Consider the following 20566-nt stretch of genomic DNA (forward strand, 5'->3'; position numbering starts at 1 on the left):
ACTGACTGAGCAAATTAGTGATCAATCAGCCAAGTCAGTAAATCAGTCAGTTAGTAGGTTAATTAGTAAGTTAACTTAATGGAAATGACTGATATAGATTTTGCATGAAATCCTGTCTCCTGTTTGCTTTTCTCTCCATGATACAATGAAACTGTGATACCTGAGGCTTGAAGTGATTTCTGACATAGTGTGTCAGGTTTACAAATCTCTGGAGGATACTGTACAATAAGTCTGGTTCCAGACGTCTATGTCGCCAACACATATCTGTTTGTTTTTTTTCTGGAATTCAAATAGGTCTGCTGTTGTGCTCATTGACGGCTGTTTCCCCCCCGTTGGCGAAACAAATGAGCCATCACACATTTGTACGCAGGATTAAGAATAGAGACGTCATGTTTCTGTGTCAGAGCCAGGAACCAACATGGCAAACGTTAAAGTTAACTGCTTCAAGTAACCGCTACTGTAGTTACTGTGTCAAACACACCATGCAGAAAATTTCTAAAATGAATGTGATGTAGCACTGAATAATAAGGTGTGAATCAAGCTTATTAGTTCTTTAGGACTGAAGAGCCAATATCCTTGAACAACCCTTTCTCCAAGAAATTATGTTTATATACTACTAAATTGTTTTCCCAATTAAATTGTGTTGGCAAACATAATCCGTGCCTGCATTATGTTCACATGCCACATTTTTTCAAATGATTAAGTGCTACATTTATATATTGCAAGTTGGAGGGAGGAGGTCAGAGTGGATGGCTGGCATACAAGACACAGGACTCTGGTACCAGAGACCAGGGTTTGTATCCTATCCTGAGTCCCGTGTGTGTTTAGGTTTAGGCAACCAAAGCAAAAGGGTTAATGTTAATAGACACATTCGAGTCACTGCTGACTTTTCTTTATTAAACCAAGACCACAATCTTTCCCTAGCTGTGCTGCCAGTGCCTAAAAATAACCATAAAAATGTTAAATATTGCTGTAGTCTCTACCAGCAGATATAGTTGTGCCAGATTGGATATTTTGATGGACAAAATAATGAAATATCAATATCTACATTTTTGCAACTTACCAAATACATTTAATAACATTTTCTCATTATGTTTAGAGAAAATGTAATTCAGCCAGAATTATGTTTCCTTAAAAAATATATTTGCTGTTGCAATTTAATTTGAATTTGAATTAAAGAACTTTGAATTAAAGACTTTTGTTGTATTTTAATTAGTGTATAATCACCTGAAAATAAGAATCATGTTTTCGTCATCTTGGAATGAGCCCTTTATATCTACATAGGGAGCGGGTCCTCTTCCATTGAGCCCGTCATGTCACACTGCCATGTTTCTACAGTAGCCCAGAACGGACAAACTGAGTTTTGCGGCCACCGTAGGCTCTACATGCTTGGAAGGGTGGGGAGAGGGGAGGCGTATTCAATCTACAACCTCACTGCTAGATGCCACTAAATCCTACACGCTGGTCCTTTAATGGACTAATTTTTCATTGGAACATCATAGAACTAAGCCATTTTTTTTTATATAGCCCAATAGCACAGGTATTAGCATTTGACCAAATGTAATAAATACAAAAAGTGAAAGGTATAAATTATTCCTTTCAAAAGAATATAACAAATGTGTTTCAAAACTTTTCCAAATAAAATTTAATTACAAACACTAGTAAACTGTCATCCTGAATGCTGTATACTATCAGTTATTCTGAGCATAAGTCCACTGAAGCGGTCACACAAACTGCATAAAAGTAATTGTAGTTTTTGACAACAAGCAGCCTCTCAGAGTAAACGAGGCATCATAACGGTATCGACAGGAACAGATGGGAAAATGTGTGTGTGTGAGGCCATCATGTCTGTGTTTGTAGCTTTTAAGGTAACGTGATCCCTGCCTAAGGGTGTGTGTGTCTGCATGTGTGTGTGTGTGTGTGTGTGTGTGTGTGCGTTGGGGGCAGTGTATAGGGGACACGGGAGCAGGAAGGGAGGATGAGCGAGGTGAAAGAGGAGGAAAGGGGGAGGACAGAAAGAGGAAAAGTGTGGGGGGTTGCATTACACATCTGTGCGGACCCATTCCAGTCATGCCCCATGGCTGTTCAGTTTCCTTACTAATATTCCCCAACCCATTCCCCTGACACACTCACAGCAAGATGGATGGAGAAAAAGAAAGTAAGGGAGGATGAAAAACTTCTCTCCTCAGTCCTTCTCCTCCAAAAGTTAGCAAAAACACCCCCCCTCCCCTAACATACCCCATATTTCACATTATTGGTTACTTGTAATATTTCCTGGTGCACTCTGGAAAAGATATTTGAAGGGGAGACAGAAAGGAAGAGCGAATGAAAGACAATACTTCTTCAAAGACACAGAGACAAACAGTCAGAAGACGAAATAAGGAGAGAAAGTAAAAATTAGAGACATAAAAGGAGAGAAAAAGAAAGAGGGAACACAAAATAAGTGGCATTGCTCCCAATATTGACAAGAAAAACTCTGTGACCCTGAACAAGCCGAAGACACTCTCAGTTTGGACAGTTAGTCGACATAAAATTGTGTGTGTTAGTGTGTGTGTGTGTCCATAAAAGTGGGCAGTTAAACTAAATCAGCAAGTAATGTGAATGCCGAGCTTCTAAATGCTAGGACAGGTGCAGACTGAGAGACTAAATGAGGGAAATGAATAAAACATACTCCTCTCTCTCTCTTTCTCCCTCTCGCTGTGTCTCTCACCCACACACACACACACACACACACACAAACACTGTGAGAGTAGTGAATGCTGACATTAAGTCGATGGTATGAATAATTCCCAGTAGTCCTCAACTCCAAGCAACCGCTGACCTGTAACACAGGAAGTGATACAGCAACACGAGAGAGAGCAAGAGAGAGAGAGAGAGGAGGGAGGGAAAGTGTATAAAGGAGTTGTTTTGTGTCTTTAATGCACACTTCACCGACCTGAACCTCGGTAAAAAGATTCAAATTCATAATTGAACCAAATTTGCTATTTGGTAGTGAAGTGTGGGACTTCTTGACAAACCAAGACTGTGAGAAATGGCATAGACACTCATTTAAAAATTTACTTCAACCACAGAAACACAACAAAGTTGATGTTGATGCCGAGCTGACTATGGCCAATTTCCTCTTTTAATTAAGATCAAAACAAAGTCCAGAATCCTAAATTTCATGGCAATCAATCCAATAGTTTGATACATTTTTTTTTTTAAATGGTGGTAGCAGAAAAGTCAGTATGATTCATTCTCTGAGGGCCATGAATGTCTGTACAATATTTCATGGCAATTCACCCAATAATTGCTTCAATATTTCAGTCTGGACTGACTGACCAACATTTCCACAGAGCCATGCTAGAAAGGCTAAAAAAGTACATGAACCACTGGAAATCTAATACAAAATCTCAAAGTAAATAGAGAACTGAACAGACAACATCAAGAAGCAAATTATCTGGGAACTAAATACTGACTGAGTGACCACAACCCGCATGGCCGTTGAGACCGGTGGCCTCAGAGAAAACAGACTGTGTGAGATCTGCTGACAACAAGAAGCAGAGACAGAGCAACACTTCCTGCTACGCTGCAGCAAGTATAATGACATAAGAACCTATTCTTTACTGAAATAAAACTCAAATACCAAAACAGGCCAAAACAAAATTCCACATTTGCTCAGGAAAAAACATTGATACTGATATAGCAGCAAAATATGTCAGAGTACTGAATGTCATAGACTTAGTGAAAACCAGCAGAGCAACACAGGATACTGTACTGAACTGTATTGACCATATAAACTGTACTATTTTTTTTAATGGTTTGGCTGCTGCAATTAGTTTTTATTTAATTATATTATGCTGTGTGGTATAGTAACACATTGTATAGTGTGTACTGTATGTTGATGCACTGTATATAGTTTGATGTGGTGCAAATACTTTGGTGTCTTTTTTTTACAGTAATGTTCTGAGTTATTATACCTATATTGCCAACTGTGTTCAATATGCTATACTGTACTGAATAATTGTCCTGCAAGTAAAGCAAATTTGAATTTCAGAGGATGAAAAGATCTGAAAAGGAGGGCAAAGAAGGAAAAGGGAGATGAGGACAGGTCAAGAAAGGAGGAGGCATAATATCTCACTGTCTATTTTAGATGTGTGTGTGTGTGTGTGTGTGTGTGTGTGTGTGTGTGTGTGTGTGTGTGTGTGTGTGTGTGTGTGTGTGTGTGAGACAGTTGAGCGAACAGTGACAGACCAGGTTGGCAGAGATATTTTGGTAACTAGGACAAGAGAGGGAGAGAGAGAGAGAGAGAGAGAGAGAGAGAGAGATAGTGAGGAAGACAAAAGCAGAAAAGATGAAGAGATCGTTTAGATCCCCTTTGCTCCCTCTGTTGCCTTTCTTCACCTCCCCCTCCTCCTCCTCCTCCTCACCCCCCACCCCTCATACCAGCTGATTGACAGCGCCCCCTCCTCCCCCACCCAGTGCTCTTTGATTGACAGGACTCCCCAGACTGAGGCACTTATCCCCTGAAACAATCCCTGCTCTGCTTCCCCTCACCTCCTTTCTCTCCTCTGTCTGCGAAGACAAGCCTCCTCCCTCCACCGTTCCCTCCCTCCCTCTCTCCCTCTCTCTCTCTCTCTCTCTTTCTCCTTTCTCCTCTGCCTTCCCTTTCGCTCCTCTTTTCTTCCCTTTACTCCTTCAAAAACCTTTTTTTAATCATCTTCATCTCCTCCTATCGTTTCCCCATCCCTTCCTCCTTCCTCTCTTTCCCATCATCTCTTCCTCAAGCTGTGACCCCTCTTAACCCTTAGATTACACACACACACACACACAAGATCGAGTGTGCACACACACACACAAACACACAGGGAACCCCCTAACCCCCTCAGGCTTATGTGGGCCCCCTCTAAGAGGACACACACTGGTACCCATAACACCCCTATACACACACAATATCACACACTCTCAAACTGCCTTCCTCAAGTCTTGACACTGATCTAAGCCCTGAGCACACTCTGCCTGAGACTATACCACCCCAAAATTACACACACACACACACACACACACACACAGCCTGAGCCTATTAAGCCAATCGTAGAAGTCTAAACAGGCTGCGAGCTGAGCAGTGAGGTAGGTAACCCCTCAGGGCCATATAGAGAGTAAAACGGCAAAGGCAAAGGCAAAGAAGGAGGGAGGGAAGAAGGGGAGAGAGAGGCTGAGGTGGAGCAAGAGCGAAAAAGAGGAGGAAAGAGAGAGATGAGGAAGTGGGGGAAGTTGAAGAGGAGTGGTAAGAGAAAAAAAACAGAAAAAGAGGAGCTGAGGATACTGAGTGATTGAGAAAAAAGACAGTAAGAGATACAAGGAAGAGAAACTGAATGGCAGCCACACAAACACGCACACACACACAGAGGGGAAGAGTGGATGTGGCTCTTTAGGAGTCAAGCAGGCGTATGATAGGATATCGTTGCATGTCGTTAACCCTATATTAACCCTGAGAGGCAGCGGGACACTCACTGTGCTACAACATGGATTAACTGGGCCACACACACACTCACACACAAACTCTCACACACACACACTGGCCAAATGAGCTAGCTGTCAGTCACACACGTATACACACACACACAAATGCACACAGGGACTGATATCCTCACTGACACCATGCAATGAGCTGTCAATCACATGTAAACACACACACACAAACCCTTTTCTATTTTCTTACCTGTTTACACTCACAAATAAAAGCTGCAGCCAGTGGCAAGTTTAATAAAGCACAATAAACATTGAGAGTAATACTTTTTAGGTGAAGCCACAATAAAATGTCATTTTGACGTCATCTTGTTTTTCTTTAATTTGAAGTATTTCCTGTTGTAACAGGATGCTAGAAAAAGGACACAGCTGGAGTATTGACTGTCACATTTCTCATCCAATACACACAAAGTCTCACAACTTCCTTTCTCCAGCCAGTGAGGAGCTTCAACAGAGCAGTGTAACATATATGAAGGTGTTTACGCTGCCCAATAGACCCCACACTCCTGTGTCCAGAGGCTACGATAAGCCAGCAGGAGTCATTAGAGCGATAACAAGAACATGATCCCTCACTGGCTTCCCACCAAAAACACTGACAGTCAGTCACTAGCGTTTCCTCATGTTTCCTCTGAGCCACTAAAGCATCTGATGTTTGAACTGTTATCTGTGCCGTTTGGTATTCTGCATGGATTCAACAACATACAGTATGTTGTCTGTAAGTTAATGTAAATAGATGTAGTTATATTAACAGTTGAAAAAGTAAGTTTTCATTTCAGATTGACTTTGAGGGCGTTTTAAACCTATGGTTTGTTTGCTCTGATCCTAATCAGTGGATGAGTTGGTGAAATTTTCCACTTGGTTCAGTTTCTTTTCACAGAGACAGAAATTCAAAAATGTTTGTTTGTTTGTCTGTTTATTTGCGGCCTGTGGTGTAGGGAATGATGAACTGTGTGGACTGCATTGCTTATATCATCTACAGTTTGATGAAATGGAAAATGATGATGAAAAAGGAAGACTTTGAAATGGGAGATTTTGCCTTGTTAATAGATACAGAAGTGAGATATTTGATGGACACTTCCTCCTCACAGGGACAACAGCATATGAAGACTTTTATAATCTTGCACAGTTGAGATACTTTTTAACTTAATAATACACATTTAAAACTAGAAAACAAGCCAAAAACAAATTTTAAAAGTCTTGCTTGTGTGCTCGTGTTTAATGAAAACTGTAAATGGCTGTTATTCTTCTTTGCTTTCTCTTTGTCATTGTCTTTAATGCAGAAATATTTAAAATATTGAATGAATTCCTCTCATTGGCTCAATGTGTCCGGGGCATGAGCGATAACGTAAACACAGGAAGACGGACTCAAAGGATGTCCCAACTGCCCAAATATCAGAAAGGCATTTTGTTGCTAGTCCAGGTCAGACCTCAATTCATCCTCCGGCTAGCTGCTAGCTAGCAACTGTTGATTTCACTCATCAACTTCCCACGATAGACCGAGACCACTTCATCTGAAGGGTCTCAGTGCTCGGTTGTTTTAGTCCACACTACACATGTTTAGATCTGCCAAAACAAATCATATTAAGGGGATAAACAAACCAGGGTCTTATTCAACTGGACAAACACTTCAGATAAATCCAATCCAATATTTATCTCAGGTATCATTTAGGGTATTGAGCACGAAGTTTGATTGAGGTGTAAGAATCACTTCTACCATTCAGAAACTAAGATGTTTGCAAAGCGCAAAGTCCTCATATCAACTGCAGAATATGTCATGACTTCATCTTCATCATTCAAGAGCTGACAACTTATTGTCAGCTTGTTGGCTTCACTTTAGAAATTTGATTTTACAAATCCGTCAAGCAAAAACATGAACTATGATAGCAGATATTTTTAGTGATTCATTCTGGATCATAGAGATAAACCCCTGTTGGCCAGAATTACTTGGTCGTACATCATCTACAAGACTTACTACACAATAGCTTTTCTTTTAAGTCAAGTGAAAATGTATTTTTACAAAAAGGAACTCAAATAATGTTATGTATTGCACATATTTAAGAATTATAAGGAGTGCTTAAAATATCAGCATGTATACAAACAGCGACACACTTTTAGCTCCTATTTTGCCCTTTTCTCTCTCTCTCCACATGTTTGGGTCAGACAGCAGAGTTCCAGATGTTAAACTGAGAGGCTGTGAACCACTGCGAAGTGGAGTAGGGGGGGGGGGGGCTACAGGAAGTATCCCACGGTATCCACGGTAACCTTGACATTCCATCCTGACCAAGTTCCCTGACATCTCCCACAATTCACTCTGGTCCTCTCCTTCAGCCACACACACACAAACACACAGTCGTCAAACTTTAAGCCAGTACAGTCATAAGCATATTATGATTATGATCATCCATTATTTTGTCACTTTGTGTCTCTTATTCTTTCAGTGGCCTAACCCAGTTCACAACCATACACCCACATACACAAATGTACACGCAGACACACACACACATACACACACCCTGCAGGCAACTATATAATGGGGTGTAAACTGAGACGTTTGAGATAGCTGACAAAAACAGAAGAATGGAGGCTGTGGTGTATAGATACTATAATGTCCAACACACACACATACACACATGCACACATATAAATGACACCCACACAATAATGTGTACCTGTCGATCACCAACACACACACATACAACACACACACACAGACACACACACACACACACACACACACACACACACACACAAACTGAGATTTATGCTCTTTGAAATAGCTCCATCAAAGCTCACTTTGAGACACAAGTGTTTATCCACTTCATAAGATTTCTACACAAACACAAAAATGAAGTGGGAGAGGTGAGAAAGAGGAGAGGAGAGGAGAGAGGAGAGGAGAGGAGAGGAGAGGAGAGGAGAGGAGAGGAGAGGAGAGGAGAGGAGAGGAGAGGAGAGGAGAGGTGAGAAAGAGAAGAGGAAGAGAAGAGGAGAGGAGGGAGATGAGACGAGGCGAGACGACACGAGACGAGAGGTTATTTTGGGTAGTAAGATCGTGATACATATCGACACCTAGACCTGCTATGATATTTGTCTTGCAAACATTTGATTTGATTTGATTTGATTTGATTTGATTTGATTTGATTTGATTTGATTTTTTTTTAAAAACACATGAAATAACAGTTCATGTATATTTGACCACAGAGGAATAAAGTGTTCCTGTAGTAAAACCTTCCTTTGTGGCCTTTGATGGAAGACAAAACATGATTTGGCTGTCTCGACTGTCAAACCTGTGCTAAATGATTACTGTCAGGGTGAACACCTGGTATTTCCAAAATGCCAAGAATCAGGACCTGAGATAAAAATGAATTTTGAGTTTGTCAAATGGGAGTTTTGTAAGACATCAGGCAACCTACAGTTAGAAAAATATCAAGTGTATTCAGGTGAACAATGATGACCGATCAGTTGCCTAAATGAGTTCTTAATGAGGCAAATATTTTCACAAAATCGTTTTTTCCCTGCATCATGTTATATATTTGGGGAGCTGTGGCTCAGGAGGTAGAGCGGGTCGTCCACTAATCGGAAGATTGGCAGTTCAATTCCCAGCTCCTCCAGTCTGCATGTCGCAGTGTCCTTGGGCAAGATACTGAACCCCAAATTGCTCCTGATGGCTGTGCCATCAGTGTGTGAATGGTTAGTTCCCCCTGATGGGCAGGTTGGGACCTTGTATGGTATCCCCTGTACCCATTCAGCATATGAATGTGTGTGAATGTGATTCATAGTGTAAAAGCACTTTGAGTGGTCGGAAGACTAGAAAGGCGCTATACAAGTACAGTCCATTTACCATATATTTATCATATCTCATTTAAAAAGCCTTAAAAATGTAGGTAAGTTTGATATTTTGTAACCTGAGTTACACTGTTTTTTTCTCTTCTACTGGTTACATGAAGAAATGATTACTGGGTTCTCTGATGATGTGGTGACAGTGACGAGAATCAGCACTATTTCACTCCTCTCCTTGTGAATCGCTCTGCCAGACACACAGACCTGCACACATAAAAAAAAAACCTGCCTCACAGAGGGTTAAAACAACTGCCAAGAAGAAATCAGATTAAAATGAGGTTGGATCTCATTTCAGTTTTTCTCTGTCACTTTTTTCTTTGCTCATGACCCATTTTTCTGTGCTGCTGCAGGAGAGACGTAGAGGGAGGGAGGAGGGGGAGGTAAGGGAGGAATAACTTAAGTCCTCCACCCTGACAGACAGACAGAGAGACAGACAGGAAGGAAGAATGAAACAGAGAGGCAGACAGGAAGACAGGTGGGGAAAAAGCAGCAGTGAAAGCGACAGACAGCTCCTGCTAGTAAACAGCTTTGTATTTTGCATCACGTAGAACAAAAACACACTCATCTGAGCACTGTTTGTTCACTCATGTCTGAAGGTGTGCATAAGTGTGAATGTGTTCCTAAATCTGCCAGCTTTGAGGTACTAACTGAGCAGCTGATGTGTATTTGTGTCCCCTCTGCACAGGTCAATGATCACATTACTGAAGCTCAAGTGCACATGTAAACGGACCTTGAATTCCTAATGCTTTCAGCGAGTCACCAACGCCAATGAGTCCTGCTTTTTGTCTTCTGTTTTCAATCTAAATCTGTCTGATTGGCTCATATTTTCACCCTGCCTCCCATCAGAAGCAGCTGATTCTATCTAAGGAGCATCTATTTCAGGTGTGACAGCAGATCATCTAAACACACAAACATCCAGTCCCACACCTCCATTCAAACAGGTCAACACACGTACTCACCCAGCATCTGTGTGTGTGTGCGTGTGTGTGTGTGAGGAAAAGATAGAGATGAAGTGGGAGACAGTACCTGTCGATGATAACAGGGTCTGAGGGTGTCTCATTACGGTTTCCGCAGCTCTTCTTGTCACAGCACCGACTAAGAGAAGAGAAGAAGACAAGGGGCAAAGTTAGAAAAGGCTTAGACACAAGGAACACACAGTGCATTATAGAGTTCAAATTTAGATGTTTAAATGGATGCGATACACCATATGTGTATTTTATTTTCTCTGATGTGCTGAACGTTATCACCATATTCACAGCGACTGATCAAGTCTGTCTAAAACAGGCCAACAGGAGTTTTTCAGAAAGAAGTGAGTGTGCTGTGCTGAGCAGGGCTGTGCTGACAGCACGGATAAAAATAGACTTATATGACACGGAAAGTGAGTGTATAGCAGGATCTGAAAGAAATACACTAAGTTTTTAAGGAACTAGCCAGCTGGTGAGCTTAGCTGTGATATGTACCAAAATCCTGCTACCGTACATCTTAATACACACACTGTGTAGTATCCAAAGTGAGTCGACTGACTGTTAGTTTAGATTTTAAAACAGATACATCACCACAGCTGAAACAGACACAGCTGGATTAAGACCTCCATGGATCCCTGGGTGTTTAATCTCAAAGAGCCCCAAATGATTAAGAAGCAGTTTTAATGTATGGTTCATTCTCTCTATCCACTTGTCGAGGGTTGTGAGCGTACAAAGTGCAGGACTTTGTCAATGGAGATCATCCAGATTCTGGTTACGCGGGTTGGTTAAGCAACAAAAGCACTTTTGTGAAGGAAAGGAGAAAATTACAGTTTCAGTTTAGACCATGATCTACCAAGCGCTGTGAGTGTTTCAACATAACCAGAAATAAAACCATCATCATGCTTTAGTTGCTACAAGTGACTATTGTATTGCAAGAGCGGCTGATACATTCAATATCAGCATTTCCTCGTTATAACAATAGAGAATGTAATCTGGGTGACATTACGTTTCCTCATAGACATATTTGCTGTTGCAAAATAGTAGTATATAAAAGTATATAATTAGGAGAGAGGTTGTAGATGGTCATTTAGCTAAATGAATACAATGATTTGTCAGGGGTACATGGTCTCCTCACAGAATGCATATAATAGCCATATATATGCATACCAATGGAAAACCAAGCAGCATCTACCGCAGCTTGAGTCTGAAGTCAATGCAGAAGTACTTTAAAGTGCAATGCCACCGCCAGCCGCCAGATGCTGGCTCCAGCTGACTCCGATTCAAAAGGCGTCAACTTTTCTCTAGAAATACTAAGTTAATACGTTATTTCAACAAGTCATTATGGTCTCAGTCGCTAAATTTGGACCCTCTAATAAATGATTAGACTTCCTCTCAGGACTGTGGGTGTGTTGATCGACTTCTCTCTCTCGCCTGTTAGCTTTGCTGCACCTGTTAGGACGAGGAAACTTACAACTTTATCTTTATTACGCAATGCAGTCAGGTGACATCACAGCTGACAGATCAACAGGACAATCTTCTATAGTTTTGAGCCCCTAAAGACTCACTTACTGCTTATTTAAAAAACAAATTCAAGAGGCTATTATTGAGTTTGAGAGAACAGTTGCCCTTTGTGGTCTTTTAAAATTCATCATGACAACCTCTGCTCTGTCCTGATTGTACTGATGAACAGGTGGGGTGGAGGGTGGAGAGGCCTGGAGGCTCAAATGAGGAGAGGGTGGGACACACACATGTAAGAAAAAAAAAGAACTGGCGTCCACACCGAAATTCACACAATGTGTACACTACAAGTCTGTCAAGGAGGCTTTCTTGCGTGCATCAATTATGAATAAAGGTGTAAGCAGAAGAGGGGGGGGGGGGCGGTGAAGCCAGAGGTGGGAGTGGTGGTGAAGAGTGAAAGGGTGAGTGTGGGAGGGAAAGCCTAAACAAGGGGGAAAGGTTTATGTGAGAAGAAGAGGAAGGGGAGACATCTCAGGTTTCCCACTGTCACAGATGGCAGGGGTGGAAAGAAAGAGACTGATACGTTACACCTTACACATTGTCTCCGGTATCTGCCGCTCTGCCTCTCTTTCTGCTCTCTTCTGTCACTTCCTTTCTGCTGCTCTATGAACTGGGTCACTACACGGTCCCGTCAGAGAACAGCGAAGCACCAGTGAGAGGTTAGAGAGGAAGAAGAAAATGGGAGATAAGGGAATGGGAAAATTGGGAGCAGGGGAAAGAGAGGAAAGCCAAGCCTGAGGAGGAAAGGATGGGTGAGGAGAGGGGGGAGGTAGATGAGGAGGGGAGATTAAAGGAGAAGAGTAGAGGAAGAGAAGAAGGGAGCAGGGTGGAAGAGGTTATAAATGGAGGGGGAGTGGGACGGAAAACGAGGGGCGGGATGGGGGTAATGTAGCACTTATTGCTCTGGATCCTGGTGATCTAATCATCTGCCCTCCCCCGCATCCCTCCTCCACACACACACACACACACACACACACATACAGTGTGTACATGCACTTTTAAACAATAGAATCTCAATAGCATGATTTGGAGATGCCATTTTCACCTGTTCCTTATGTGAAAATGTTAGTAATAAATGTTTATAATCCATCAATTAGTCAATCAAGAGAGAATTAATTGTGAACATTTTTTGATAATTGATTAATTATTATTTATTGAGGAAAAATGCCAAACATCTACAGAATCCAGCTTCTCAAATTTAAGGATTTGCTACTTCTCTTTGTTTTGTATCAATGTAAATGAAACATCTTTGGGTTTGGACTGTTGGTCAGACAAAACAAGCAATATGATGATGTCAATTTGGGCTCTGGGAACAATTTTCTAACATTTTATGGACCAAATGATTAATAAGTTAATCATAAAAATAATAGAGAGATTAATTAATAATAAAAAAGACTTGTTAGTTGCAGCCCTAAAGCCAACTGAGAAAATTTGGTATGAAAATAGCAATAAAATACAATAACAAACCAATATGATGACACTTGGTGGATACTTTTATCCTACAGCATCACTGCATACACAGACCAAAGGGAATAAAACCTTACTATATGCTTCCATTATCATATAATCAGTCACTGATAACCAAAACCTTTCCATTATATGAAAAAAATAAACATCTGCCTGCCTGTCTGTCCTAATTGGAAGTTTCAAGGCCACTAAAGGTTTCTTTTCATCTGTATTTGCTCACAGTCTGCTGTTTTCTTTGTTGTAATTTCGTAAGAAATAATAAATATAATTGATTATCCATGAGTACTATTCCCCAAAGAGGTATCAAATATGAAAGTACCCCTCATTTTCAAGAAGCAATTACTATTATTCACTAACCAGCATTTCACAGGATGAAGCCATCATCATCATCATCTGAAATACAGAGAGACGAACCAACATTTGTTCTAAAAACACATGATACACACAGCACAGCAGCCTCCTCCATCTATTCTGGAGAAAAACCTTCCTTCTGTTCGTGCCAGAGCTCCAACCAGGTTTGCCACTCAGGGCTGTGCGGTGGCAGATTGGCTGGGAGCATATGGCTAATAGCACCATCATGACAATGAGCCACACTGATTAATGGACGCTCTGAGCTCTTTGTGTGTGTGTTCTGCGTTGTGTGTTGTGTGTGAGGCCCCCGCTGCAGAATCAGCATGTGAGAACATGAGGCAACAGCCGTAACTTTGACCCCAGCGGCTGTTGCAGACAAGCGAGTGTCTACACTCACTGCAGAAGTCATACTTGCTGCACTGTTGCTCCCTTGGAGGAATATTTTGAACAAGCCTGCAGGACAGATGCAGCGTGGACGGCTTTCTACTGTACAAATTCATATATACTGTATGTACATATACATTATATATCCTCGATTCCACACATGATGAACAACAATAATTTACGATAAAATATGTTGCCAAACACAATTTATTTATAAATTCCTTGTAAATCAGAATTTCAATGGGTTTTCCATAAACGTCTGCAGCTGAACAGCCTGAGCTATAGAATAAAATATTAGTGCGCCTGATTTCACAGCTAAAATCCCTGCTTGTGCATATAGATGAACCCCAATTTATATTGTTACAGTTAAAGTTGTTCAGTGACAAGGTCAGGGAATAAGAACAACTTAATTCATGTGCTAAATTTGAATTTTTATAACTGCGGTGTGCGTGAGCGAGCATGCATATGCATACTTGTGTGTGCGTGTGTGTGTGTGTGTGTGTGTGTGAGTGTGAGTCCCTGCCTATATTTTATAGTCAGATTGTGGAGGAAGGCCCATTTGTTAGCCATGAAACAACAGGAGGGTTCAGATTGACTAATGAGTTTCTCTGTGTCCTAATTAACCAGGCGTCACACACACACACACACACACACACATACCGCACATGCATCCACACACACATTTTCTATTGTATAGGATAGGTTGGTAAAATGCCTCCATAAATAGAACTCTTTCCTCCCAACCTACTTCTGAAGAAATTCATCTTTAGATTATAATTAAAGCAACAACTCTGATAGCTAAAACCCATCTTCCTCAACTGATACGGCTTCATGTGTATGTCTGCGTCTGGGTGTGTATGTGTTGGGGGGTTAATGAGGGTGACAAAATAAGGAATGTTTCAAGTACAGAGAGGTGATTGGTGGGAAGTTTCTGCAAATTAAAGTATGTTGCAGAAGGAAAGGGGATCAAGGGAAGAGGGGCGAGGAGAGGAGAGGAGCCGGAAGGTTTTTGTGATGAGGATGGACGTGAGCTGAGGAAGGATTACATGTGATGCAGTCACTCTCACCTGCACATGATCTCATGTGTCAGCAGCACTCTGCACATCTCTGGGTTCTTGTCTTGGCCTTCATAAACAATCGCCTGAAAAGAAAGAAACAGAGAGGAAAAGAAAATACATCGTTAGCAGACAGACAGAAAAACAGAATAAACAAGCAGCTCAAATCCAGAAAATATTCCTCTCTATCCCTGATATGATGTTGGTTTCAAGTGTGTTCCTTCATTAAATTGTGATAAACTGTGAAATCCAAAGTCATCAGTAGAATTGGATCAATATATCTGTTAATTAAAAGCAAACCTAAACAGTGAATAACATTATAAATAGGACAAATACACAAAAACATCACCTTATTGTCTTCCTACTCTTCTATTCTCAAAAGATATAATTACAGGAACACTTTCAGAAATGACTTCTAACTTAATAAGATATGTGTTAACATGAGCACATTTTTCAGACACTCTGATAGATGCCAGTCATTGTCTGCATCAGTGCATGAATGCATGAAAACATATTTGCATGTTTTTCAGACCAATGCACACAGATGGTTATATTTTGCAGAGCTGCACTGTGGAACAACACAATGACGATGTCAAACTGGGAAGATTGTGTTTTTTTAGTAGTGTAGCTGTGATATATGTATATTTTCTTTCATCAGTTTAAGGCAGTGACATCGGGGTGTTGTTTGATTAACAGGTTAATTCCCACTTCACCTCAAAGAACACATAGTTCAGCAGCAACACCTCTGCACACACTCACACTCATTGTCTCTGCATGGGGTGTCTGTCAACCCCCCCTCCCTCCACACACACACACACACACACACACATACACACCTGTGAACGAGGTGTGTTTTAGAAAATCCACAAAATAACAACCATGTTGCATCTGCTCACATGCTGATCAGGTGAATCTCTGACGTCTGATGCTCCAAAGAATAAAGTTGTGTATTCGCAGTGGCCACAGTTTATTAAAGGGCTTCAGCTTTACAGTTTTTCAGTTATACAATAGTCCTGGCTCTTTTAAAGGAAGCTCAGCATAAAGCGACAGCACAAGTCACACACCACTAACATATCTATCAATCAGCACACATGCCCTGTCTGTCTATGGTCTACTCCAGTCTGTTTGATCTGTCGTTCCAAACTGCAGCGAGTTTCAATGAGTGACGAGTTCACTTTTCTCACGAAACAATAAAGAAGTTTCAGTGTCCTCTATCATAGTCTTCAGCTGGGTTTCACACTACCTGCTGCCATCAAGGGAACATAAGTTTAGGTTTATTCACACTGTTAGGAAATTATGGTCATTTAGCTCAGTGAAATCCTAACAATCTGCAAAACATTTACTGATGTCATATGTAGAAAACTGAAAACAGTGACTCACTAACACTGATTATACACATTCACATATTATGAATCCTCAGTCTTACTGATCTATAAAGGTTATCAAGTGTCAAACAGGAACTTAACAGCTCCAAAAACTCAATTCTGAACTCCTCAGGAATCCAGCTCTGTTCCTGTCCTGTCATTCCTTCGCACTGCACCATTCTGTGCAGAAAAGACAGTGAAGATGTTTTGCCATTTGGAAAAATTGGGCTCAAAGAACTGACAGATGATGAGGTTGTTTGAAGAAGTAGATAGGAAGACAAAGGAGAGGCGCTCTAAAGGGGACATATCACGCACGTAAATGTAAAAAAAAACTCACAGTAGGATTTCGCTTCTTTTACTCATTCTTTGCTCGAAAATGGAAACTCAAATACATCCACACATGTTTGAGCCAGAATCGATCCGAAATATGCGAGCAGACAATGTGAACAACTTTAGCAACAAAGGCTATAGAACAGACGGCTATTTGTGGGCATGCACGAACAATCTGATGTCATCACGAGGAGGAAGTAGTGTTAACTTTGAGCATTTTGGAGCATTTTGGAGCATTTTTACACACGTTCACCTAAAATTTTGGAAATTTGACAATGTTTAACATACACATCTGACATCATAGCATATAAAAATGCCAAAAATGTCCCTTTAGAGAGTAATATTGTATAAATCTCATCTTGACGCGAGCCTGGACTGTCCCACCAGGAGCCCCAGGGCAAGCATGTCCCATGGGCCCTAACATGAGCTGAGACTGTAGACCGAGTACCTCATTTGTAGGAACTACAGCCTACGTGGCCCCCAAAAACTAGCTTTGAGCTCTGCAGCATTAATGGAGGGCAGCAACAGCGGCTACACAGTCTAAAGGCCCCATTATAATATTGTTGTAGCCTAAAGCATTTCATACTAATAGCTAGTTGTCTCGGGGACCCTCTGCGTTTCTGGAATTGGAGCCCCCATTTGCTTCAGGGCCCTGGGCCCTTGTCAGTTGTAATCTTTCATGCATGTGCATATATTCCAGTTGAAAACCACCTGCTGAAAATGTAGCGAGACATGATCCTGGAGCCTTAAGGGTTCTTTGTGGTCCAAAACCGTAGAGATGTGCATGCCCAGTCAATGCAGGCATGAGTATGTTTAATGTGTCTCACTCAGTTAGTGCAGCTTAAGGTAGACAGAGCTAGTGCTAAGCTAATATTTCCAAAAGAACCACTTCAGAAGCTGTATGATGACGGACATAATGGCAGAGTAGGGGCTGATGTGCAATGTCAGCCAAATGGGAAGCAAATAAGTCTATGCAGAGAGCAAGATACGCAGATATCCAGACTGAAAACCTTTCATTTCTTTGACCTCGGCCAAAGCAAAGAAGCTCCTGTTGACACAACATAGAGGTTGATCCAACAGCCATTTGAAATAGCTTCTCTAATCCCTCTCCATCAATATTCAAACTGTAAAATTTTCCCTCAATTGCGGTTTAATGAAATCAAATCTGACTGTGGGAACTGTACTAAAAAGATAAAACAGACAGGATTTGAAGAGGAAATGTACCGTAGAAGCCATATTCCTGTCTCTGATTAGACCTGCTCATTGTGCCCTGGGAAAAGAGTGGGCCAGGCAACTTCCTTTAAACTTGCTTTCTACCCTGGACAAATATGAATCAATCTCATCTCAACCTCTCTTTTCTTCTCTCTTTTTTTGTACTTTTGCTCTTTTGTTTGCTCTGTCTCTCTCTCACACACACAAAGACAAAGAAGAAAACCCTCTCACCTTGGGCCAGGTGAAGGCATTTATCTTTATGAACAGAATTAGGACTGACGTAACTGTGCTTTCCTCCAAAGTCACAGAAGAGGTCAATAAATCCTTATATGTGTTCACTTTTTTAAAGTTTCTTAAAACTATCACCTCCCTCTAATAACTCTGCAATAGACAGAATAGAAACACACACATAACAACTCATATTAACCATGCTTCCTTTATCCTGGTTGATCGTAACGTTAGCAGGTCACTTTTTCCCTTTGGAGTTCTTTCCTTACTGAGTCCTTGCTTTTCATAATGTTGACTCATCTCCTTCTGCACCAGACCTGGGCAAAAATCTAGTAGCCTAATCCTTGCTTTGTTCTGACCCTATTTTGACCCTATTTGGGGTCCATTTAACTGCACCATGATCTCACTGATTTTGTGGATCATAAACTGCTAGATCAAACTTCTAAATGTGTTAAGTTCCTGAGAACGCTTGCTCTGTCCAACTTGGCAACCTGGGCCATCTGAAGGTCCAAGCAAGAAAAAAATGACTACCAGAATCAATTAAATCTACCCTCTATGACAGGCTCTTGGCTAAGTGTGTAAATTCCTCTACACCGTCCCGGCCTCCGTTTGTCTTCATCACTCTGTCACCTCGTCTGCTCCGCTCCTCTCTTCTCTTTCATCTGCCTTTTTCCTCCTCTGTCTCCTCCCTCTCCTCCGCCTCTACCGAGCCTTTCATACAGCATCTCTGCCGCTCTCTCCTCCAGCCTTTGAAGTTGCGTGACATGCGCGGCGTGTAAACAAGGCGGCGATAAGCAGGGGAACACACTTCCTCCTGCGTTAGTGTCAGGTCGACTAGAGAGCTAGTGATCCGACAAGGCCACAGTGACAGACGTTTTATTCTCCGGGACAGAGTCGTGATCAACCGACACCAAGTCTTGCTTTTTTTTGAAGAGTAGGAGACGTTCTTCTCCTCCACTTTACACAATCAGTTCTGGTCCTCTCAGTGCATGCACACACAATAAAGAATAGATACGAAGAAATAGCAGGATAGGAATTAAGTGCCAAACATTGTTAGTTTCCTGGCAGTAGAATCATCGATAAACAGAATCAGTGATATTAACCTTATAGAGCAGCACTCAGTAATATTCTCAACATGATAAAAATAATATCATCCTGTAGCACATCCAACATTACATAGCAGAACATTAGACCTTACTTTTACAGATTTGAATACTGGACAGCAATGATAAACAACCAAAGCTGGAAGTCTGCATTTTAAAGGCACCTTCTGTCATTTTTGACCATATAAAATGCATCCATGTCTGCACAGTAATTGAGAAAAAAAACAAGAATTTCGTATGTTATTGAATGAATCGTGTTCAGAAACATAGAGAGAAAAAGTTCTGACATCACTTGCAGACAAGCTGCAGCTCCACTAACTTTTGTGCCTCAATGTAATCTCTCATTGAGGTTTTTTGTCATCTGTCTTTCTGAAAAAACAAAGTTTACTATTTATATTTTACATAGAATTAGTATCTGCAGCACTTGCTATTAGTATTTGAACCCATTGTGAAGTTTATATAATATTATAATTTATCTAAATTGCTTCACCCTCATCCTTCCTTCTCCTAAACTTCACCTCTTTCTATTCTTTTGAGGTCATCTTTAAAACCACTTGAATGACCTCTGTGTGTCAAGCTGGCGACGTTAAAACCTCAAACATCTTGAGATTGTGGGAAATTGTGTTTGTTAGAGTCTGCTAAAAAGAGAAATATTAAATCAATGTTACATTGCTTTTCAAAAATGAGCAGCGTGCAGTGAACAGCTCAGCAGATTGTAGAGCTGCTGATCATTTTGAATTATGTCAATATGGTTTTGAATATTCTTACTTCCAGACCAGGAACTGGAATTCAGCTGACAAACTTGACGGATGTAGAAAAAATCTTTAACAGCATCTGAAACATGAACAACTTAGCTATTGTCTACTGTTAAACACTATATTACTGGTTAAAAGGCCATCAATCAGTTCGGGAATGACAGAAGATTCCAGTCATGTGTTTTGAATTTTGGTGTATGGATCACAGCGTGTCTTTAACGGTGAATTAAGTTTTAGTAAACGGCAATGCAAACTCTGTTTTTTCCTAAAGAAAACAGTAACTGGGAACAATGAGTGGCAGACCAGCAGTGTATGCGTGTGTGTGTGTGTGTGTGCGTGTGCGTGTGAGTGTGTGTGTGTGTGCGGTGAGAGAGAAAGTGGCCATGACATCACTGACCAGTGAAGCCAACCACACGGCTGTTTTGGTTTGACCACCTGTTAGTGTTCCATTGCTTTACCGCTGTGAATCACACACACACACACACACAC

The 20566-nt window shown here is 41.1% G+C and overlaps 1 protein-coding gene across 4 annotated transcripts in view; it reads right to left on the reverse strand.

Annotated features, from left to right (window-relative positions):
• The window catches only part of LOC121910723 (transcription factor COE1-A-like), a 94332-nt gene that overhangs the window by 68747 nt on the left and 5019 nt on the right, over window positions 1-20566 (reverse strand). For all 4 annotated transcript variants that reach the window (XM_042432017.1, XM_042432018.1, XM_042432016.1 and 1 more), the window contains exons 5-6: window positions 15098-15171; window positions 10372-10440 (exon numbers count right to left, since the gene is read on the reverse strand). In XM_042432017.1, coding sequence (XP_042287951.1) covers window positions 10372-10440; window positions 15098-15171 — 143 coding nt within the window. The remainder of the gene's footprint in view (window positions 1-10371; window positions 10441-15097; window positions 15172-20566) is intronic.

The sequence above is a fragment of the Thunnus maccoyii genome, chromosome 13 (genome assembly GCF_910596095.1).
Source record: "Thunnus maccoyii chromosome 13, fThuMac1.1, whole genome shotgun sequence".
In the NCBI taxonomy this organism is placed as follows: domain Eukaryota; kingdom Metazoa; phylum Chordata; class Actinopteri; order Scombriformes; family Scombridae; genus Thunnus; species Thunnus maccoyii.